Below are 24,800 nucleotides of genomic sequence, written 5' to 3'. Positions count from 1 at the left end.
TGTCAAACCTGCACTTACATGTAATTATTTACTGTATTCTCTATTTTTTGTTCTTATTTTTTTTGCTGCTGATTTTATTGTACTTTACAACTGCTCTTATCTGTAATGTGATACTCTATAATGTGATGACAGTGTTACTCAGCTGAATCCCAGCACCAATCCTTCATGTTCTTCTACTGACAAATCAATCATGGATTCACATGCATCTGGGTCTCTTAGTCTTTGGCTCAAACGAAAGTGGTCCACAAAGGCCTCAGCTAACATGTGGCTGGTCATGTGCAGAATGAACACCTTATTTCTGTGTCCAAATACATAAGAACACACCATTGTGTTTGCCTAAGCGGCCCTGGGACCCCTACATATAATTTGCCTACTTCAGATACCATATTCAATTGCCTACCAATGTCCGCCACTGACGGTTAGCTATGTGGCCACTGTCTGAACTGAAAAATGAAAGTGCTCATTATCAGAGGACAGAAGAATGCAGCCTCCTTCTACAGCCTGTCCTAGCCGATGACGTGCCAGGTAAATACTGAGTTAACAAACACGTGCTATTTGTTTATTTGTGAGTCACTTACTAAATTAGTTAATGTTTCTAATAACAAATGTATTTTGAATGATCGCGACATTAAAAATGTAGTTTTGTCGGTATTTTACAAAAAAAGTTGCATCTAGTTGTGTGCATGTATGTGTGTGTGTGATTATATATATATATATATATATATATATATATATATATATATATATATATATATATATATATATAAGTTAACCTACTAAATATCTACGGGTTATTAATAGCGTTTACCTTTCTGTGAGTGCACGAAGAGCGCTGATGTACGGTGGCCGATCAGTTCAAAGACGTATCTGCAACTAGGGGACTGAAACGGGGTGGTAACATTTAAAAGATTGCAGCCGCATCAAAAAACGTCTTCCGGAAATTACATTTTGTGACGGAAGTTGCATTTGATGCCATCAGTTACTTTTTTTTTTTTTTTTTTTTTTTTGTAAAGGAGGGGGTAGAGAAAGGTTGTGGTGTATGTCGCCATATTTACAGATCTGAACACAGTACGTGACAGTTTCTGAGGTAAGATAGTTGGTTATATTCTAACTATTATCTGTGAAGCAAAGTTTCTTCAATGTATTTACAATTTATCGCGGAAATGGATTCTGTTACGAATGTGGCTTTACCTCAGTTAAAGTGTAAAACAGAAACAAATGCCTTTCTGTTTATTAATGTTATCTTGCAGTTAAGTGTTGCGGACTAATTCAACATCTAACTATTTTGTATGAGTATGTATGTATGTATGTATGTATGTATAATATATACACATAATATATATATATATATATATATATATATATATATATATATATATATATATATATATATATATATATACACACAGTGCCTTGCAAAAGTATTCAGACCCCTGACCAATTCTCTCATATTACTGAATTACAAATGGTACATTGAAATTTCGTTCTGTTTGATATTTTATTTTAAAACACTGAAACTAAAAGTCAATTATTGTAAGGTGACATTGGTTTTATGTTGGGAAATATTTTTAAGAGAAATAAAAAACTGAAATATCTTGCTTGCATAAGTATTCAACCCCCAAACATTAATATTTGATAGAGCCACCTTTCGCTGCAATAACAACTTTAAGTCTTTTGGGGTAAGTATGTACCAGCTTTGCACACAGTGTCGGAGTGATTTTGGCCCATTCTTCTTGGCAGATTTGCTCCAGGTTGTTCAGGTTGGTTGGACGACGCTTGTGGACCACAATTTTCAAATAGTGCCACAGATTCTCAATGGGATTGAGATCAGGACTTTGACTGGGCCACTGTAGGACATTCACCTTTTTGTTCTTGAGCCACTCCAATGTTGCTTTGGCCTTGTGCTTGGGATCATTGTCCTGCTGAAAGGTGATTTTCCTCCCAAGCTTCAGTTTTTTAGCAGACTGAAGCAGGTTCTCTTGCAGTATTTCCCTGTATTTTGCTCCATCCATTCTTCCTTCAATTTTAACAAGATGCCCAGTCCCTGCTGATGAGAAGCATCCCCACAGCATGATGCTGCCACCACCATACTTCACTAGAGGGATGGTGTGTCTTGAGGCATGGGCAGTGTTAGGTTTGCACCACACATAGTGCTTTGAGTTTTGGCCAAAAAGCTCTATCTTGGTCTCATCTGACCACAAAACCTTTTCCCACATCGCAGCTGGGTCACTCTCATGCTTTCTGGCAAACTCCAGACGTGCTTTCAGATGGTACTTTTTGAGTAACGGCTTCTTTCTTGCCACCCTCCCATACAGGCCAGTGTTATGCAGAGCTCTTGATATGGTTGACTGGTGCACCATTACTCCACTCCCAGCCACTGAACTCTGTAGCTCCTTCAAAATGATTTTTGGCCTCTCTGTGGCTTCTCTCACAAGTCTCCTTCTTGTTTGAGCGCTGAGTTTTGAGGGACGGCCTTTTCTTGGCAGTGCCTGAGTGGTGTGATGCAGCTTCCACTTCCTGATTATTGATCCAACTGTGCTCACTGGGATATCCAAACACTTGGATATTATTTTGTACCCTTTCCCTAATCTATGCATTTGTATTACTTTATCTCTAACTTCTGTAGAATGCTCTTTGGTCTTCATTTTCCTTCAGATTCACAGCCTGACCAATGATCCTTCAACAGTGGGGTTTTTATCCAGAAAATGTGACAGCAACTTTAATGGTTCACAGGTGGAGGCCAATGGTAAGGTAATTGTGTCCTTGTTAGGGCAATTTCTTTCATCGGTGTAAACTGGGAGCTTCCACAGCACAGGGGTTGAATACTTATGCAAGCAAGATATTTCAGTTTTTTATTTTTCTTAAAAATATTTCCCAACATAAAACCAATGTACCTTACAATAATTGATTTTGAGTTTCAGTGTTTTAAAATAAAATATCAGACAAAATGAAATTTCAATGTACCATTTGTAATTCAGTAATATGAGAGAATTGGTCAGGGGTCTGAATACTTTTGCAAGGCACTGTGTGTGTATGTGTGTATATATATATGTGTGTGTGTTTGTGCTCAAAAGAGCTAACTTCCTAATGTTTCGGTATATTTAAACATACCTTTGTCCAGGGAAAGTGTGTTTGAAATCAAACAGTGGAGGTATATACGGTCATATATGCCGTGCAATACACTACCTAACATCAGGAATATTATGTGTGTGTTTGAAATTGTTTTAATACTCGTGTGACAGTTTGGGCTATTAAAAAGCTGTTTGTGTACAGCTTTTATACTGTATTCTCTGGAATCTTGTTTTTTTTAGTTTCTCTTAATGTTTGTCACTGTGCTTTATCAGTATGTTTTTATTGCATTCTATTTCAGGATGTTTTGTCCTTTTTGTGGAAATACATTGGAGGAGATTAGCCACTTTTGTAGTAAATGTGGGAAAAATGTGCATTTTATATCAGTTAACCCAGAGTTTCCCCCTTCTGCTAGTCCCTTACAATCATCCTCTAACCCAGGTACAGTACTTATTCCATGACAATTTATATTTAACATCTTTACATGGGTCATTGATGCTAATATTTTGCTTATTCTGCAGGTTTCTCAAACCTCCATAGAACAGAAACTTTAGATGTTTTTTTCAAATTTTGTGATCTGAAACGAGATGAAAAAATCACATTTGCAACCAAAAAGAAACAGAAATCGGTCAAAAAAAGCGTTCTGGTACGTATTTCAATAATTTCTGTTAAAAACTAAAGTCACTTGCTAAATTCTAAACTGTGTTTATATAATTTCTTTCAGATATCTATTGGTAAAATGTTTGAAGCCAGTGGGAAACTAAAAATTCAAAGAGGATTAAGTCTGCCTATTTTGACTACGGATGATGCTGTATATGACCAGCTTTTAAATGCAGCTGTTGAAAAGCACAAGGCTTTTGACCACAACTTCATTGATGATGATTATTACTTACTGTACCAGGATGGCTGTATGGCTCAGTTTCTTCCTGGAACCTGTGATTCGTTTAACTTAAAAGCTTATAAAAATGCATGTGGAAAACCATACAGAAGAATTACACTTTACCTTTGTCTTCAGAGGCACTATCAGGCAACAGGCAAGTAATTCAAATTCACTTCTAGAAGTCATTTGACTGCCATAAACAAAAACAGCTTTTTATTGTATTGTATTATACATGTTTCCACTCCACCAGAATTGCAGCATTAGTGTCTATTCACCCAACTACAAACAGTCCATTAAACGCCAAAAATGCCAACTCAATCATACTCGCTAAAATGTATTTCAGATGTAATATTTCCTATTAAATGAAAGGTTTGCATATTTTCCTTCTTTACTACTGAAGATTAAACACGTATTCATCATGGCCCTCGGAGATAAAGGCCTACCTGTTTAACCTACTACAGCTTTTATAAGGAGTTATTATTGCACTGTGGTACTTTGCTTTTTGTGACTAATATATTTTATCAAATATTTTTTTAGTTGAAAATGTAGCTGCAATTATTTCGGATGACAATGACCCAGAAATAATAATAGTGACGGAGAAAAAGCCAACTAAGACTGAGGAAGCGCTGGAAGACTCTGTGGTAAAATGTTCTTTCAACAATCCTTATTTGCTATATAGACCAGTGCAAATCGACCTTTAGTAGTGGGAAAAAAAACATGAGAGGCATAATATTAATGACACATACCACGTCACATTGTGGAAATAGAAGGGATGTTATTCATTTAAAAAAATCCAAGTTAACTTAATGGATATAATAATGCAAATATATTTAACATATAGCAAAAAAAAAAAGGAAACATGCCTGATGTGATGTAGCTCTGTGTGAAATATTGAATTGATTAGGTTTACCTGTACTTGAACTGACTAAATAACAACAAAAGGCATGACATAAGGATTAGGAAGGTGGGAAACAGCTTAGGCTATTTAAAAGTGTTTTTAGACAGATGTTTATTAATTTTGTACTGCAGTGTATAACATTATTACAGCAATATTTGTTTTAATGATTTCCATTACACGAGAGTAGATGTTAAAACTTCATGCTGATTTGAACTCTGCTCTCGCCAAGATAAGCACCAACTAAGACGTAGCTTTACAGTAAACTAATGTGATCCATATGTGTCTCCATCCATTTACGTTTCCTTCCATATGATGATGTAGATATCCTTCTGTCTGGTGTTAATGGCTGAAGTGTAATGCTGGCTCCAGGGATCAGCTTATTTTGCCTCCCTGGCGCATCAGCACACACAACGGCTGCGATGCTGGCTCCGGGGATCAACCACAGTGCGGCCTCCCCATATATAGTGAACTAACTTTATTATTATTATTATTATTTATTTCTTAGCAGACGCTCTTATCTAGGGCGAATTACAATTGTTACAAGATATCACATTATTTTTACATACAATTGCATTCTTTTTTACACTATTTTTTTACATACAATTACCCAGTTATACAGTTGGGTTTTTACTGGAGCAATTTAGGTAAAATACCTTGCTCAAGGGTACAGCAGTAGTGTACCCCACCTGGGATTGAACCCACGACCCTCCGCTCAAGAGTCCAGAGCCCTAACCACTACTCCACACTGCTGCCCCATGAAACAGTCACGTACAGTCTGCAGACCTGTAAATATGGTGACATTCACCAGAACCTTGTATTACCGGCCACCTCTCCCGCCACAAAAGAAAAACTGAATTTGTGGCATAAAACGTAATGTCCGACACAAAATTAAAATTCCGGCAATGCGCCTGCCATTTTATTGTGGCTGCGGTTTTTATAGATGTCGTCATTGTATTGTATTGACCATATTTTTGCAGTCCTGATTAGCATATTAACTTTGTCCGATTCAAAATTTAGAAAATAGGCCATAATGTCACATATTAGTAACCCCTTTTCATGAAGTAACCCACATTTGGGCAAATGGTTCTGTAGCCTTCATTAGCCTTGCTAATCTGAGGCCAAAACTCCTGCAAAAGTAGACTATGACAAAGATTTTCATATCTCCAAGCACTTGTGCTAATCAGAAGTGCCTCCTATTTTCTGTTCTGAATGCCCCTTTATCTAATCTCCATTTGTGACCCCTGGTCCTTGTTTCTTTTTTCAGGTCGAAAAGGTCCCTTGGGTTGACATTGTCAATACCTTTTATAATTTTGAATGCTTGAATCAGATCGCTGTGTAGTCTTTGTTCAAGACTGAATAGATTTGATTCTTTTAGCCTGTCTGCATACGACATGCCTTTTAAACCCAGAATAATTCTGGTCGCTCTTCTTTGCATTCTTTCCAGAGCAACAATATCCTTTTTGTAGCGAGGTGACCAGAACTGAAGACAATATGCTAAATGAGGTCTCACTAATGCATTGTAAAATTTTAAATTCAACACTTTTCACTATATATCCGAGCATTTTGCTGGCCTTTTTTATAGCTTCCCCACATTGTCTAGATGAAGTCAACATAAACTCCTAGATCTTTTTCATAGATTCCTTCATCAATTTTGATATCTCCTATATGGTATTTATAATGCACATTTTTAGTGCCTGTGTGCACTTTTCTCTATTAAATGTCATTTGCCATGTGTCTGCCCAGTTCTGAATGTTGTCTAGATCATTTTGAATGACCTTTGCTGCTGCTGCAACGGTGTTTGCCACTCCTCCTATTTTTGTGTCATCTGCAAATTTAACAAGTTTGCTTACTATACCAGAATCCAAGTAATTAATGTAGATTAGGAATAGCAGAGGACCTAATACTGATCCCTATGGTTCTCCAACGCTATACATTTTCTGTTTATGCATAACTACAGTTTGTATGCTTGGGTCTTTCTGAGGCTGAGGCGATGCATTGTATTGTATGTGTAAAGGTTTTAAGCAAAGGGAATCATTTATTGGAGAGCTATCCCCGCCCAACTCCGGTCTGACGCCGGCTCACTCCCCCCCCCCCCCCCACCCCCCCACCCCCCCCCCGTGAGTTTTTACTCACAGGATTGCTTCTGCGCGAGAGTCTTCAGGGCGAGCAACGGAGCAAACAAACATTAGTGTTGTGCAAAAGTTTAATGAATATCAACCGTGATACAATGCCTTCCGACGCTTGCTAATTCTTTTCTATATAGAATATGGCAAGAAAGTAAAGTGCAGCCTATGCAAAAAATGTTTGGGGTACTCCAGTAACAAAATTAATTTGCGTGACCATTTAATGAGATAGCACCCAACAAAATGCCAAACCAAAATCCGACTGTGTAAAAGCCGTGTAACGAAAGCCATGTTTACTTTGATTGTTTGATTGTAAATTATATGAATAATGTACATCAATATGTAATTATTCAGGCTGTGATGCGAGGTGTTTTATTTATTTATTTTAGCGAACGCTATTTTCTAATAACATTACTTCTCAAATTAACAATACAGATTGCGTGTTAATTTTATAATGTTGTATCCTTTTGGAGCATATAAAAAGATTTAACACATTTTTTACTTGATGTATTTGTTTTTATTGTACTTTGTTGTTACAATGTAGTTTGGAAATATATACAGTACAACGTCGCCTATCCCGACCCCCTGTGGACTGTGGTATAGGCGGATATGTGAAAGTCGGATTTGTGAACATCTGTAGAATGTGACATTTACACATGCATAAATAGGTTAGTGAACAAAAACAACACTCATACTGCTTTAAACATGGGGAAATTCTTTGCTTTAAAAGTAAGCAAACATAAACAAGATTAATTGGGTTACAATACACAGTGTTGCTATGCGATTTACTATAAGCCGTCTCCACGCAAAGCTTTAAAAAAAAAAATTTAAAAAAATTAAAAATACTAAACAAATGGTAAATCTACAGTTACCTGCAACTGATGGCTTCTTTCTTAACTTTAGAAGTCACTGCCTCCCTGCTTCTGCTTTCTTAATATCCTCTGTCATGGTACTTTGCGCTCTTTCTTGATATTGCCAACAGCTGATAAGAAGCTTGGTTTAAATATTGCTTCAGCACATATAATTAATTGATAAATTGTTAATTGATAAAGACGGTTATGTGACGGTTGGATATGCGACGTTCCACTGTTTATGTTGGCTTCAGGGCTCAAAATGTGTTGGACAGCCCTCCGGAATAGACTGGCAAGTGACAGACTGAACCCTCCTGTCATAAGAGTTGAGGGACCACACTGGAAGGACTTTGATTATGGAAGGCCCTGGCAAAGTTCATAAATGAAAAGGAAAGAAGGATCTAACGCACAGCTACAAAAAAGTGACTTGTGTAATATAGGGACACCTTGTTTCTACCATTTTTTTTTTTATTAAGGTCATTTCAAAAGACAGTTGTACTAAATGAGAACTGTTTTTTCATTTGTATTTTGTGTTCTTCAAAAACAAGGCCAGTGTAAACTCTGTTGACTTGTATAAAAATACTGTGGTGTTGAAATCTAAGTCATAAAACATATTGATGCCCTCACTAAAGAAAATGTCCCCCTAAAATTTAGGTAGGTGGCCAAATTGACCCTCAATCAGCAAGTCCTGGAGTAAACCCTGCATTTCAAAAATGATGTTTGTTAACTAGCCTCGTGTGTGATTTATCAGGTTGATCCATCTGGTAAAATGACAAGTTGTAAGAAGTCATTTCTGGATTTCTTTTTCTACAAAGTCAATTTCAAATTTGCTTCTGAAAGTGGTCTAAAGTGGCTCAGAATGCATCTGAGAACATGTACACAACCCCAGAGCTTCTGGGGTGCTAGGTGGACCACAGACTGGAAAGCCTGGTTTTGCCCCAGGAGTTTGTCAAAATGATTGTCCACTTTTCACCCATGCGTATTGTAGCAGTATGTAAAATTCCCCATTAATGACCCAACAGCAAAATGTTACCCGTGCACAGAACTGCATACAACGTAAAAGGTAATGCAATTTAGCAAAAGATTAACAAAAAAAAGTTTCCATAATTAAAACAGTATCCAAAGTCAGTATTCAAAATTGCAGGATATAGTGCTCAATAAGGCCCCAATGTCACAGTTCACTTGCAAATGAAAATGCACAAAAACAACTAAAGATCACAGATTTAAAAAAATAAAATGTATCACAATAGCAAACTGTTTAATGTTTAACTGTTACATTACTGTAGCTTGTCTCGTTCGCTTTGTTTTGGCTGCATTTTCCTCAGGTGAAACTGGAGGAAGCGCTGTGTAACTGCACAATAAAAAAAGTTTTTGGCATGCAGGGGAAAAAAAATGCAGGCTGTGATGGATATTCAGATAAATTGTAACATTGAAGAGATGGGCTTTGTATCAGAAATCGCTTGTGACAGTTAAGTGCGTTAATTTGTTGCATATATATAATGGGAATTGATTTGTTTCTTAATACAAGGATGGTAAATGCGACTAACGTGTATCTGAGTGTCGTATATCCGAGTGCTGACTCTACAAGAAGCTTGAGCTGTGCAGCAAAATTGTTATGCGTATTCTTTATGCATTCAGTTGAAATATCATGCATAATTCATATTTATGCAATGCCTAAAACACCCAGTATGTGATATAGTAACAGCCTACAAGCTTTTACATTAACTGCAGTTTAATGCAGTTCTACATAAGGATCTTGATAATTATTCAGAATAGTTAACATGTTGTGTTTGTGTTTTATGTTAAGCTATCTGACACAAATGTCTGATGCACATTATTATTATTATTATTATTATTATTATTATTATTATTATTTATTTCTTAGCAGACGCCCTTATCCAGGGCGACTTACAATCGTAAGCAAATACATTTCAAGTGTTACAATACAAGTAATACAATAAGAGCAAGAAATACCATAACTTTTGTTCAAGTGTGACAAACCACAATTCAATAATACAGCAGATAATAGTGATAGTTACATTAGGATATGATTAAATAGTGATAGTTACATCAGGATGTGATTAAATACAAAATACTACAGGTTAAACACTTGGCAGATTACAGTATTCTGAAGTACAGGATTAAATGCAGTAAAATAGGGGGCAGATAAGAGCAAAATAAAACACATTTAAATGAAGGGTGATAGTGTCCCAGGATACAAACAGAGGAGTTCTACAGGTGCTCTTTGAAGAGGTGAGTCTTAAGGAGGTGCCGGAATGTGGTCAGGGACTGGGCAGTCCTGACATCTGTAGGAAGGTCATTCCACCACTGCGGAGCAAGGGTGGAGAAGGAGCGGGCTCTGGAGGCAGGGGAGCGTAGCGGAGGTAGAGCCAGTCTTCTAGTGTAGGCAGAGCGGAGAGGTCGAGTGGGGGTGTAGGGAGAGATGAGGGTCTGGAGGTAGCTGGGTGCAGTCTGGTCAAGGCATCTGTAGGCTAGTACAAGAGTCTTGAACTGGATGCGAGCGGTGATCGGGAGCCAGTGGAGCGAGTGGAGTAGTGGAGTAGCGTGGGCGAAGCGAGGCAGAGAGAACACCAGGCGGGCAGCAGAGTTCTGGATGAGCTGGAGCGGACGGGTGGCGGACGCAGGGAGGCCAGCCAGGAGGGAGTTGCAGTAGTCTAGGCGGGAGAGTACCAGGGCCTGGACCAGGAGCTGGGTAGCATAGTTGGTGAGGAAGGGTCGGATTCTTCGGATGTGGCTCAGGAAGAATCAGCAAGTGCGTGCCAGAGTGGAGATGTGCTGGGAATAAGAGAGGCAGGGGTCCAGGGTGACTCCAAGGTTCTTAGCTGAGGAAGAGGGAGAGAGTGTGGTAGATTCCAGAGGAACAGAGATAGAGAGATCAGAGGAGGGGGAGGAGGAGGGAAAGAAAAGGAGGTCAGATTTAGAGAGGTTGAGTTTGAGGTGATGCGAGTGCATCCAGGAGGAAATAGCAGACAGACAGGTAGGGATACGGGAGGAGATGGTGGAGTCAGAGGTGGGGAAGGAGAGGAAAATCTGAGCATCATCATCACAGAAATGGTATGAGAAACCATAGGATGCGATGAGGGGGCCCAAGGAGCGGGTGTAGAGAGAGAACAGGAGAGGACCCAAGACTGACCCTTGGGGGACTCCAGTTAAGAGAGGGTGAGGTGTGGAGGTTGCGCCACGCCAGGTTACCTGGTAAGTGCGGTTGGAGAGGTAGGAGGAGAACCAGGCCAGAGCAGTGCCAGAGATCCCCAGGTCAGCAAGAGATGATAGTAGAATAGAGTGATCAACAGTGTCAAAGGCAGCAGAGAGGTCGAGGAGAATTAGGACAGAGGAGAGAGAGGCAGCTCAGGCACACTTAAGTGAGTTGGTGACAGACAGGAGGGCGGTTTCAGTGGAGTGAGCAGAGCGGAAGCCAGATTGGAGAGGGTCAAGCAGAGAGTGGTTGGACAGGAAAGCAGAGAGCTGGCGGTGTACAGTCCGCTCGAGGGTTTTGGAGAGGAAGGGTAGGAGGGAGACAGGACGGTAGCTCTGGAGGGAGGTGGGGTCGGTTTTTTGAGGAGGGGAGTGATAGAGGCTTTTTTGAAGGCAGAGGGAAAGATACCAGAAAGTAGAGAGGTGTTGAGGAGGGAGGAGATGAAGGTGAGTAGAGCAGGAGCAGCAGCTTGAAAGAGGTGAGTGGGGAGGGGGTCCAAGGCACACGTGGTGGGTTTGTGACCCTGGAGCAGGGAGGAGAGGTCAGAGTCTGAGAGGGGCAAGAAGGTGGAGAAGGAGGGCGAGTTAGTAGGGGATGTAGTGGGTGTAGGGGTTGGAGCAGGAGGGGGTGCGGGGGAGGGAGAGGTGTTAAAGAGTTTGCGGATATCTGAGATTTTAGAAGAGAAGAAGGAGGCAAAGTCATCAGGGGAGATAGGACGGGGGAGGGTTTAGGAGGGAGGAGAAGGTAGAGAATAGTTTATGTGGGTTGTTAGTGGAGGCTTGGATTACAGATTGGAAATAAGCACATTTAGTAGAGGAGAAGGAGGAGAGGAAAGTGCGGTAAAGGTCTAGGGCAGCAGGGAGTTTGGTTCTCTTCCATTTCTTTTCAGCAGATCGCAGTATGATTCTTGCCAAGCGGAGCGCAGAGGAGAGCCAGGGATGGGGAGGGGAGGGGAGGGGACAGAGGGAGTCGAGGGAGGAGGTGACTGAGGAGAAGAGGGTGGAGGTAGCAGAGTCTACGGAGAGTTGTGAAAAGGAGTCGATAGGAGGGAGGTGAGAGAGCAGTGGAGGCAAGGACAGAGGGGGAGAGAGATCGGAGGTTACGGCGAGAGGTGACAGTGGGGGTAGGAGGAGCAGGGAGAGGGGGGAGAGACAGAGAAAAAGAGATGAAATAGTGATCAGAGAGGTCCAGGGGGGTGACAGAGAGGGTGGAGGGGCAGCAGGCCCTGGAGAAGGTGAGGTCCAGTTGACAGCCAGCTTTGTGGGTAGGAGGGGACGGAGAGAGACAGAAGTCGAAGGAGTGAAGGAGAGGGAGGAATCCAGCAGAGTGGCTGGGGTTGGAGAGATGGATGTTGAAGTCACCCAACAGGACAGTCGGGGTAGACAGAGAGGGGAGGGAGGAAAGTAGATAGTCGAGTTCATCCAGAAAGTGAGTGAGAGGCCCAGGGGGGCGGTACAGAACAATGAGCAGGAGTTGACAGGGAGAGGTTAGTTGGACTGCATGAAATTCAGAGGTATTGACAGAGAGTGAGGTGAGATCGGAGGGGACAGAAAAGAGTAAGGAGGGAGAGAGGAGAAGACCCGTCCCACCTCCCCGTCCAGTGAGACACGGGGTATGGGCCAGGACGTAGAGAGAGGACAGGGCAGCAGGAGTAACAGTGTTATCAGGGGACAGCCAGGTTTCAGTGAGAGCAAGGAAATCGAGCGAGAGGTGGGAGGCAAAGGCAGTTATGAAATCAGCTTTGTTAGCAGAAGAGTGACAGTTCCAGAGTGCACCAGAGAGTGTGCGGGAGGGGGGGAGAGGCAGAGAAATGAGGTTAGAGGGGTTGGAGGAGCAGCAGCGGAGGGAGGGCAGAGGACGAGGACGGGAGGACAGAACAGGGATGTGAGAGAGAGTCATAGCAGGACAAGCAAGACAAAAGGCACAGTGGGAGCAGTAGGGTGGAGGGTACAGACCTGACTAGTAGATAGCTTCTTCTAGAGCCCCGTTAGGTTCGGATCTAGTCGAACAACGTCTCAGCGCAGGCCTCCCCTCGCTGGACTCCCACAGCTAGACTCCCGGCTCTTTTGTTGAGGCTCTTCGGTTTGCTGGCGCTTCTTGCTGACGCCAAAATAAGCTGCTTGATTAAATGTTACACCTGCTTGGCAAAAGAACCAACTAAACTGTGTGGAAACCAATCAAATAGCAAAATCAACTGCTAATCAATTATTATTACTGTTTAGTAGTCTTCATTATAGTATATGTGATAAAATGTATATTTGTATATTGAGTAATGTGTTGGGGGACAATTTAAGACCTTTTGTAAATATTCTGGGTGCTGTATTAACCCCTTCTGTGCTGCGAGCATATGTCACATAGTTTAAAAATAAAAAGCTGGATTGCCATTTTTCACTCGGGGTCGCTCATCAGAGTTATTACATAACATGGATTTAATTTCATTATATTACACGATTAAAATATCTTTCATGCGACTTTCTTGTTAAATGTAATTTACAGCCTATTTGATCACAATTGGTGGATATCTTGCCTTTGTGTAACTTTTGTTTTCTTTTCAATGCAGAATGATAATAAAACGTTTCCTTTGATTAGTTGGTATTTTATTGACCCGTGATATTAGCTTTGACTTAATATCTCATTTTTTATACGCCTTGTTTTGTTGATTTGGTTCTTACCTGTACAGTAATTGATGTATAGTACCTCTCCATCATGGATCAAGGTCTGTATGCAAAAGCAGCAGAAATTGCCTGGAAGCACAAGGAAAAGTCTGCCAACATCATCCTTCGATTGGGTACATTTCACCCATCTGCAATGCCTTGTCAATTCTTGAAAAATTATTTCAGGATGCAGGCCTTCATGACTTATGCATTGAAACAGGCATCATTGCAGAAGGCTCAGTGACTGTAGTTCTTGAAGACAAGATGTATAATTGTGCAGTTCGAGTGCACAAGCGCATATATGAAGCTATGATGAGACTGGCCTGGATGGAGTTCATCCCCAGTAGTGGTGAGTCTACTACAAAGCTGGATCAACCCCTTTGTTGTGAAACAGGATCTCATTATTATCTCCACAGTAAAAGCAGCTTCTCAGAAAATAGCCTCTAACCTGATGAAGACATATGAAATAGGAGAGCAAAGTTATGCTGACTTCATAACTGAGAGACTTGAGAGCAACCCGTCAATGAAAAAATTCCATGACTCCATGAAAATGAACAAGCTGAAAACCTTCAGCAATATGTGCAAGAAGGAGGGGAAGAGCAATGGGAAGGCAATAATTCTGAAAGCAGACAGGGCACTCTGGTCACATCATTGTGATGGAACCTTCAGATGGCAGATGTACTCTCCTATTCGCTGGGACCTTTGCCATGGACATTGGCAACCCCAGAAGGGTTCCTTCGAAAGACCAACAAAGCTGCTTAGCCACATGCTTGCGGAAGAATGTAACACCAGCTGAAGAAATGCCAGACAATTCTGCCAATGTAATTGAATGAATGAATCTTGTTCAGCGGGTGAGAGGTGATCAAGCCAGCTTTGGTGAAGTGGCTATGTCTGTGCTATCTGTGGCTCTGAGGGAGGAAAGCAGGAGTCAAAGGATTGATGTGGTGTTTTACACATACCGGGAAACATGTAGAAAGAAATGTTAGAGGGGGAGCCTGGGGCCATATTACAGAACAATTTCCTAACTTGCTTTCCTATCTTATCTTTCATGGCTAAGATAGGATTCTTCCTGTCTTGGTATTACAGAAGCGATTCCTAAGTCACAGGTGGCGATACTTTCCTAAGTGCTCCATTCTATCCTAACTTAAGATAGGAAAATGAGTTTGGAATCCTTTTTCTGTAATACGGATTTTCCTAAACTGACACTTAGAATTTCCTATCTCTAAGATAAGATTTGGCAGTTAGGGTCTTTCTGTAAAAATGGCCCCTGGACTCCAGCTGTAAAGCATCACAGCTTCACAAATTGTAAGGCAGTGGAGAAAATTTCTCAGCCAAGTCAGAAACAAAACAAGCCTCCTCTCCTTTTTGGTGAATGAGTGGAAAAAGGCAGAGTACACTGAGAGATTTCAGGATCTTTGCAACCTCCGAAGACAAATGCTACAAGATCACATCTGAATGTAGCCAGGAGGTGCCTGATCTCAACAGTACACAAGAGGAAGCAGATGGTCGCTTGTTGCTACATGCAGCACATGCTGCTGAAGAAGGCTACCAAGCAGTAATTATAAGCTCGGAGGACACTGATGTTTTCATCATGTGCTTGGCATTCCAAGATTGCATCAGGACCCCATTGTTCCAGAAATGTGGCACTAAAGCATGCACAAGAGTCCTTGACATTGAGAAAATAGTAGCTGCTGTTGGCACAAATGTTTGTCAGGCCCTCATAGGCATGCTTGTATATACAGGATGTGACACAGTCGGCACATTTGCAGGCAAAGCGAAAATGAGTGCCCTCAAAATCATGAGTACCAACAGAGGCACATGAAGCCTTCTCACAGCTGGGGGAGGAATGGAGTCCATCTGAGGAGCTGATGGACAAATTGGAGAAGTTCACATGCCTTCTCTATGCAGCCAGATCCACTACAGTGAATGTAAATGATTTGAGATCTTGCCTATTCTGTGCAAAGAAAGGTGAGATTGAGAGTCACCAACTGCCTCCATGCAGAGACTGTTTAAAGAAACATGCCCAACAGGCCAATTACCAGCCTGCAATATGGAGGATGTGTCTGGAAAAGGACCCAGAGACACCTAGCCCTATTGGGAGAGGCTGGAAGTGGGAAACACAGGATGAAGCTTGCAGTAGACTGGATGGAAGGACAGCCCGCACATCAGGCTGTGCTCGATCTACTGGCCTGTCCCAGGAGCTGCAAACTGCCTAAATGTGTCTGCTTGGCAAGTGGCCTCAAGTGCACTGATATGTGTAGGCTTTGACAATCAGAAGAACAGCCAGATGATGATGGTGGTTTCTAAGACATGGTATCATATATATATATATATAATATTAGGCTTGCTACTTTCAGTATTAATCGGTAAACGTCGGTAAAACCACTCGCAATGTTTTATTTTCTTACCAAAAATAATCATTTAGAAATCCTCTCTAGTTTGTGTAGTTTTTATTCTTGCTGTCTGTCCCGTCTCTGTTCCACTCTGAATGGCTGGGGGTCGCTGTCAGTCATCTCAGTGTTCCATTGTTAGTACTGTAGTTTCACCCTGTTCTGACAGATCTCGTTGCCAGCTACAGCGCCTGTCATTCAAAGCGCCTACTTTGAAATTAACAGGTTAAGGTGTATGTAAGCTTTTGCTTTAGGTATATGATGACAGTTACTACTTTGATTTGAAAATGGGGCGCAAGAGAAAAACACTTAATGAGTATTGTGCACAATACCCTACCACTTCTGGCAGAATGTATAGTTAGCTTTTATTTTCACTGTAAAAACTGGCTTATTTCATGGCCTAAAAATACGTATTTCAAGGTCCATTATTTAAACATATGTATTAAAGCAGAAAAAGAAATAGCATTGTCATTCATTTTCTCTGTAATTATACAAGTGTTCCTAGATGTTTAAATACTTACCTGAAAAACAAAAAATCCTAAATTGTAGAAAAATAAAATTATATATATATATATATATATATATATATATATATATATATATATATATATATACAGTGCTCCCTCGCTATAAGGCTCTCGTATATAACGCTCCTACAGCATGTCTCCCAATTCCCTATACTAATGAGTCATGCAATATTTCTACAGTAAATACAGTACCGGTGTTCAAACTGTAAACAACTTCTCAGTCTAACTTCCGTTTCTGTCTCTCCCTTTTGATACTGAACTCCCAACCGCCGTTTAGCCAGGCTATTTACAGTTTAAAAACTGCTAATATATATATATATATATATATATATATATATATATATATAATTTGAGCATCAAAAGATACCTATCACTTATGTTTGGATAAAAATCACTAAATGTGATCGAAAAATGACAAACTCTGTTTTAGAGCAGGTGCAGTGACTTTTTATTGTGCTGATTAACAATTGACATGTTACTGTCTAAAGTTATGGGGGAAGGGGGATATTGTGAAAGTCACAGGCTAGTAGCGTGTGTAGCCACCGTTGGAAGCAATACAAGCAGTACATCTGCGACGCATGCTTTGCACCAGGTTTCGGATGCTGTCTTGTGGAATCCTGGCCCATTCCTCTTGTAGTGTCTGGATAAGCATCTGCCTGGTCAGTGGTCTGAGCCCTAGAAGCCACACATCTTCCAGTTCATGGCCTGTTATTGACAGAATTTGTCTGGTTATACCGTCTCACCAGGTTTGAAATTGCTGGCTGTGAGCACCCAAGACGACGAGCCATAGTACGCTGCCCTAGTCCAGCCTCCAACATGCTGATTGCACAAAGGCGCTGCTCTTGACAGATGTGGCATATTGGTGTTTTTCTGTGATTTTCTTTTATTGCTTTTATTCAAGCTTGCAATTCAACAGCTGAAATCACTCCATACCCAGTGTCCAATCAACTGTCGCACTAATTAGGTGATTAAGTGCATATGCTTCAGTTATAGTCACTCAAGTGTGTCATGGTCAAGGATGAATGATACCTTATTTTTTTTTTCGAAAATAAATGTGTTATAATAGTGATAAGTTTATTTTGATGCTCAGTGTGTGTGTGTGTGTGTGTGTATGCATGTACAGTGCCCTCCATAAGTATTGGGACAGTGAAATAAAAATTGCTATTTTTGCTGTACACGCAAGCAATATGAAAATACACACAGATTAATATGAGGCAAAAGTACAGAGTGTCACCTTTTATTTCTGGTGGTTTCAAGACATTCATTTTTTTCCAACTAAGAATAACAGCACTTTTAGAGTTGCATCCCCCCATTATATGTGAGCATAAGTATTGGGACAATTCAACTTAAAGCAAATATGAGAAGTATAAAAGCTAGTATTTAGTTGCAAATCCCTTGCATGCAATAACAGCAGTGAGTCTGCGACCCATTGACATCACCAAACTCTTGGTATCGTCCTTTCAGATGCTTTGCCAAGCCTTTACTGCAGCCATTTTCAGCTGTTGCTTGTTTTGGGGATTCTGACTAAAGTCTACTCTTCAGCAAGTGAAATACATGTTCAATCGGATTTAAATCAGGAGATTGACTTGGCCAGTCTAAAACTTTCCATATTTTTCCCCTGATGAACGTGGTTGCGTTGGCAGTGTGTTTTGGGTCATTGTCCTGTTGCATTGTGAAGCACTGCCCAATGAGTCTGGTGGCATTTTCTTGTACATTGGTAGCCAAGATGCTTCTGTACACTTCTGAAGTCATTTTGCTTCTGCCATCATTCGTTACATCATCAATAAAGATAAGTGAGCCCGTTCAAGAGGCATCCATGCATGCCCATGCCATGACACTACCTCCACCATGCTTCACAGATGAGGTGGTATGCTTTGGATCATCTGCAGTTCCTTTTTTTTCTCCCCACTTTTGCCTTCCCATCACTTTGATTAAGGTTAATCTTTGTCTCATTTGTCCATAAAACTCTGTTCCAAAACTCTACTGGCTCATCTCTGTACTTTTTAGCAAATTCTAATCTGGCCTTTCTGTTTTTGGTGCTGATCAGAGGTTTGCATCTTGAAGTGTAGCCTTTGTAATTCTGCTGCCGAAGTCTTCCGTGAACAGTAGATTGTGACACTTTCACCCCAGCATTCTGGAGGTTGTTGGTGATTTCACTGACACTTATTTTAGGGTTGTTTTTCACAGCTCTGGTCATTTTTCTGTCATCAACTGCTGTTGTTTTCCTTGGCCGACCTGGTCGTTGCTGATTGCTGAAGACACCAGTGGTTTCTTTCTTTTTCAGGACATTCCAAACTGTTGATTTGGCTATGCCCAACTTTTGTGCTATGGTTCTAATTGAGTTCCTCTTTTCTTTTAGCATCCAAATCGCTTGCTTCTCTTGCATAGACAGCTCCCTAGTCTTCATGTTGGATTATGCCTACTGACACCAAACACAGACTCCAAAGGCAAAAGCAAAGGATAGAACTGAGACTACACATTCACAGCTCTTTTATGAATGAACAATCAATGCGACAGGAAACACATGATCAATTAGAAACACATGTGAGCCAAATGTCCCAATATTTATGCTCACATAAAATGGGAGGATGGAACTCTGAAAGTGCTGTTATTCTTAGTTGGTAAAACATATGCGTTGAAACAGCCAGAAATAAAAGGTGACATTCTGTACTTTTGCCTCGTATTCATCTTTTAATCGTATTTTCATATTGTATTTTCATATTCATATTGCCTCCTCAAGACACACCTCTTCAGACAACACCTGTAAAACTCAACTCTTCCCTTCTGGACAATATAGCACTCTGCCTCTAATGCAATTTAACTTGCACTTATCTGCTCCCTGTTTCACTGTATTTAATCCTGCATTTAACCCAATCTGTAGTATCTTGTATTTCACTTGCACTCGTATCTAACTCTGATGTAACTATCAACACTGTTATCTGCTCTTGAACTGCCCCGATATCAAATCGTACTGTGTTTTGTATTTGCTCTTATTAGAACTGAAGTCATTGTATTTTGTATCTTGCTCTTAATTGTACTGTAATTCTTGATATGCATTTTTTCTATACAACTGTAAGTCACCCTGGGTAAGGGCGTCTGCTAAGGAATAAATTATATATAAAAATTAATATCTACCTTTTTAAAGACATTCTACTGTCGCCATCACTTCATTAAAGAAATTAAAATAAACATAAATAAATGTACAAATAACACACATTAAAATGTCCCCTTCTTGTACTGGACTTTGGTAGTAAATATTTCCCATCGTTGATGCAGCCGGAGTCTTTTTTGTTATACATGTTCTATGCAGTGTGTTCAATCATTTACCAAATTAAACCGGCAGCCGGGTTCCTAAATGCAGTGTAACAGGTAGTGCGTCAACAAGGCAAATGTTGGCTGTCTCTTTATTTTAAGTGATAAAAAAATATGGATATATACACTTCTTTCAGAAATGGGATTTTTCATGGGGAATTACATATTGCACGGCAGTGGGAAAGTTTCACGGAAATCGTGAAAACCGTGAAAAAAAATACAGCCTTATGTACTCTTATCAAAATACATACAATAAAATCTGTGATGTATTCAGTTTAAAGCTTAAGTATATAGTCAAGTGTCAAATTTAAATTTCAGGTGATGGTTTACAATTGTATTATTAATAATGGAAATAAATCTGTATCCGAATCAGTATCTGCCATTTATTAATAATTGGAATCGGTTCAAAAAGCACAATCGATGCATCCCAAGTTTAAGTGCCTATCACCTTGAGCTATGCAAGCTTATAGGGTTTGCAGCGCTGTTCTTTAGAAATAAACCTGATGTGCTACATACACGGTAGTATACTACTGTACATTTGCATAGCGTTAAATGTGTTTGTATGTATAATTAGGGCTTGAAGTTTGTTTTTAACCAGTAACCGAAGAAACACCCCCGAAGACCCATTTTAAAAAATGTGTTTTTTTTTTCAAACCGTTCAATCTGGGTTTAAAGTTATTCACTGCTCTCTTTCTACGTAATGAAGTTAATTTAATTGTAATTTTTTTTTGTAAGGAATTTCTTGGCTTCAAGCTTAAACCATAACTATTTCTAATGAAGTTTATTGTAATAATTAATATTTAAAATTAGGATGCCAGGATGTCATTGTTACACCTGTAATTTTCTATTCTTTGCATGTCCATTTTTTCAGGAAAAGGTTACTGAAAAGAAACCAGGTGATCCTTGTGGAAGTCAAATAATTGAGAGGGAACCTGTCTACATTAAAGTGGAGGCTCCTAAACGTGATCTTGTCTACATTAAAGTGGGGCTCCCAAAACTTGAACCTGTCGTCATGAAAGAGGAGCCACCTAAACTATATCCTGTCCACATTAAAGTGGGGCTCGCTAAACTTGAATCGGTTGCCAGTAAAGAGGAGGCCCCTGAACTGGACCCTGTCTGCATGAAAGAGGAGGCCCCTGAACTGGAGCCTGTCCACATGAAAGAGGAGCCCCCTGAACTGGAGCCTGTCCACGTGAAAGAGGAGGCCCCTGAACTGGAGCCTGTCCACATGAAAGAGGAGGCCCCTGAACTGGAGCCTGTCCACGTGAAAGAGGAGGCCCCTGAACTGGAGCCTGTCCACGTGAAAGAGGAGGCCCCTGAACTGGAGCCTGTCCATATGAAAGAGGAGGCCCCTGAACTGGAGCCTGTCCATATGAAAGAGGAGGCCCCTGAACTGGAGCCTGTCAACGTGAAAGAGGAGGCCCCTGAACTGGAGCCTGTCCACATGAAAGTTGAGGCCCCTAAACTGGAGCCTGTCCACATGAAAGAGGAGGCCTCTAAACTGGAGCCTGTCCACATTAAAGAGGAGGCCCCTGAACTGGAGCCTGTCCACGTGAAAGAGGAGGCCCCTGAACTGGAGCCTGTCCACATGAAAGAGGAGGCCCCTGAACTGGAGCCTGTCCACGTGAAAGAGGAGGCCCTTGAAGTGGAGTCTGCCCACGTGAACGAACTTGCTGAATATAACTTGGTTAATACGAAGTTAAACTATTGTAAAACCTTGCAGGGCTCACATAACGCTTCTAAACAGTCTAATGTAACAGGACACCCAAAGAAGCACCATCTAATTCCCACAGGAGAGGAACCATATTTCTGTGCTAAAAGTGAGATTTCCAGTGATTCAAAGACACTGAAAAGACAAAGAATTTTCATAACAGGCAAAACATATAACTGTACTAAATGTGGAAAATGTTTCAGTGTGTTAAGAGACCTTAAGAGACATGAGCAAATTCACACAGGTGAGACTTCATATCACTGTACTGAATGTAAAGAGAACTTCAGTCAGTTAGGGAAACATAAGCAACTACAACACACAGTCAATATATCATTACAAATGTAATGAAACTTAACAGCAGCTGACAAAAAAAAACACTGGAATTGCAGCGTTTGATTTGCAGGTGATTTAATTGGGGGGTTAATGAAAATGATATGCTAAGGGTTCTTATCCAATGCTGGGATTGCATAACATTGTACTTTCATGCTTTCCCATTCATGTAATATTAATATGTGTTCATGTGCAGGTGAAAGACATAAACGATGGCGTTTTAGTGAAGAGGAAGAATTAGTGGTCATGGAGCAGGTGGCTGAAAACTGGCACAGACTATTTGGGCAGGAGAGCAAAGCATTGCGGAGGGGTGGCAAGGTACAGATCTGGAACGAAGCTGCAAAAAAGGTCTCTGCCGTCTTACGGTATAAGCGAACAGGTGATAATGTCTATAAAAAGTGGCTATTTGAAAAAAAAAAGTTAAGGGACAGAGCATTACGGATACAGGCATTAGTCACCAAAACTGGCAGTGTGGAGGCATCGCAGGAACAGCTAACACCCCTGGAAGTGCGATTAGTAGCTCTAATGGGTGAAGAATGTGAAAGGGGTGTTGATGATGTGCAAGAGATGGGACCTGGTAAGCAAACTATAAAATATAATCCATATTTAATGAAAGGTCAAACATGATTGGTCAATTGCAACAAACTTCAGTGTAGTCATTAGTAGGTCTCTACTAAGTTCATTTTTAGTACTGGTTAACCCTTTATCACTGGCCAGTGGTGCAAAACACAACCCTTTTGAAGATCGCAGGACTTTAGTTTTTTTTACCTTTAGTTTGATACTACAAACATATTTGTTCAACCTCGGGGAAGCAGGAGTAATGCTTGGTAAATTTGCACCCCTTTCTAATTTCCGAGGGTTATAAAAAATATACATTTGATGTACCACAATCACAGCTCCTACTAACAGGCAGATTAGATTGTTGGTTTGTGAGAGTGCTGGGGGGAGACCTAGAAATAGTGTATAGCTTATTGATATATAGGCTACCACTAATGTGCTGCCCTTGCTGACTTGTAGAATGGATGCCTGAGAGACGACAGGCCAGTCACAGTAAATGTGCCCTGTCTACAGGACTCTGAAATGGTCATATGCCACTATTTGGATTGGCATTTTTTCTTATGTATGCAAGTTCTCTGTGCACTTTTTTGTTTTTTTGGCGAAAAGACTGAAGCAATGCGACTTCATATTGAAGGCCAGGTATATATATAAATATTGTACATGCTGGATTTCCAAGAAAGTTATTTTTGTAGTTTTATATTTGTTTGTGGTTTAAAGGGATTTGCTGTTAATAGCACGGTTTTGTTTTGTAAAATAATTTTTTTTTTAAATGCTTAGCACTTTTAAACCAATGTTTATTCAATAGAAAACTGCATAATAATATAAACCAGTTTTTGCGTTGTTTTATGCTTTACATTATAAGTTAATCAGATTTCTGTATGTGGGGTGCATGTGAACCGCCTTCCGTGTGAGCTTGATTTGTTGCCGCTGACAGAGGGTTAATCGTGTAACTATCATCAGTTACAATGGACAGAATTTAAATAAAAAATGAATGTCAATGTACGTCATTTACAAAAAGTATTTTTAACTCCATGCTTTCTTTTTTCTTATATAAAAAATAAGCGTCAAAATACATATCAAAGGATTCTATTCATATTAGCAACAAGCACAACTCTGTCTAACGATTTACTGGACTGACATATCTTAATTTGCAATCCTCTAGGGGGCAGACGACTAATACATTGTGTTTGTTGCAATTGAGAACATCTTACACCTTCCTGCAGTGTATCTGGAAGTGCTTGATTCGCTGCAATTGAAACTAACTTGCAGTCTTGTCCTCTGTACTACCACAGGATCATCCCCAGTTAGTATGCTACTTTTAGTTTGTTGCAATTGACCAGATGTGTTCATTTTAAAGTGCGTATTTTATTTACACTATGTGACAATGTTATGTTTTATGTATAGGTGAATCTTCAGCTGTGCAGCTGCCTGAAAAGATAGATGGTGCCAGTGCTGATGACACTGAACGGGCAGACCATCAGGGAAGTGGGAGCAGACATTCTCCTCAGCAATCTGCTCTCCCCACGCAGCAGTCTCCGAACTCTGCACAAACAGACACAGGGTGCGGAAGACGTCAAGTCCACCCAGTCACACCAACACTGGAATCTCTAATGGGGAGCGTGCTAGAACGTCAAGGAGACATTTTTAGATTCTCCCAAGCCATTGAGCAACACACTGAGAGCATGAATCAGGCTCTGCAATCAATTGCCACCAGCATGGCGTCCATGGCTTCATCCTTTGCTAGGGCTGTAGATAATTTACAGCAACATCTCCCCTGCAATTCAGATACAGTCATTTCCATATTGCAGGGACTGACACCACCATCCAGTGCCAGTGGTATTGGTGGAGCAAGTTCCCTGGACCCCCCTGTCCAACAGGAAGAGCTGCCTCACAATCTGAGGGGACCTAGGAGATCACACATCCCTTAAATCCAATGTGTGGATCTATGTGTATACATATAATAAACTTGGAAAAAGTTTTACATTCTTTTTTACTTTCTTATAAATAAAACTTGTCGGTCTCCTTTTCTAGCAATGACACAACTTCAACTTTTGCTGAATACTTTTAATGTACCTCCAGAATCACATTTTGGGCTTCCAGTAATGTCTCTGGTTTAGCGCAAAGTATCATATTGTTCCTTTCTGGCAGTTGTGGGGTACAGTTTAGGAGTCATTATCCACCTATGCAAGGGACATACACATAAACACATGCATCAACATCTGGGAGTTCACTTTTTTCCAAAATTATTTTGCCAACATTTGTATTGCACAATTTTAACAT

The 24,800-nt window shown here is 40.5% G+C and overlaps 1 protein-coding gene across 6 annotated transcripts; it reads left to right on the top strand.

Annotated features, from left to right (window-relative positions):
• The first annotated feature begins 987 nt into the window (after nt 1–987).
• LOC117414139 (zinc finger protein 449-like) lies at nt 988–24,498 on the top strand. Of its 6 annotated transcripts, none has more exons than XM_059031947.1 (8): nt 988–1,087; nt 3,371–3,510; nt 3,591–3,715; nt 3,794–4,103; nt 4,487–4,590; nt 20,793–21,876; nt 22,159–22,539; nt 23,925–24,498. In XM_059031947.1, the coding sequence occupies exons 2-8, from the start codon at nt 3,372–3,374 to the stop codon at nt 24,446–24,448; spliced, it is 2,667 nt and encodes an 888-aa protein (XP_058887930.1). In that variant the 5' UTR covers nt 988–1,087; nt 3,371; the 3' UTR covers nt 24,449–24,498. The 6 variants fall into 6 exon arrangements, with proteins under 6 accessions (XP_058887930.1, XP_058887934.1, XP_058887933.1 ...); XM_059031951.1 differs by having other exon boundaries at nt 22,159–22,280; nt 23,925–24,106; XM_059031950.1 differs by having other exon boundaries at nt 22,159–22,310; nt 23,925–24,106.
• The last annotated feature ends 302 nt before the right edge of the window (nt 24,499–24,800 follow it).

The sequence above is a fragment of the Acipenser ruthenus genome, chromosome 10 (genome assembly GCF_902713425.1).
Source record: "Acipenser ruthenus chromosome 10, fAciRut3.2 maternal haplotype, whole genome shotgun sequence".
NCBI lineage: Eukaryota > Metazoa > Chordata > Actinopteri > Acipenseriformes > Acipenseridae > Acipenser > Acipenser ruthenus.
Note: the sequence above shows the minus strand (reverse complement) of the source record. Positions and strands in the feature narration are given on the sequence as shown.

Bases quoted from the DNA above. Each gene is read 5' to 3' on its own strand.
- LOC117414139 (XM_059031947.1), top strand. From the start codon at position 3,372: ATGTTTTGTCCTTTTTGTGGAAATACATTGGAGGAGATTAGCCACTTT. The intron at 3,511-3,590 runs GTACAGTACTTA...CTTATTCTGCAG, and splicing joins ACAATCATCCTCTAACCCAG to GTTTCTCAAACCTCCATAGA. The intron at 22,540-23,924 runs GTAAGCAAACTA...TTTTATGTATAG, and splicing joins TGTGCAAGAGATGGGACCTG to GTGAATCTTCAGCTGTGCAG.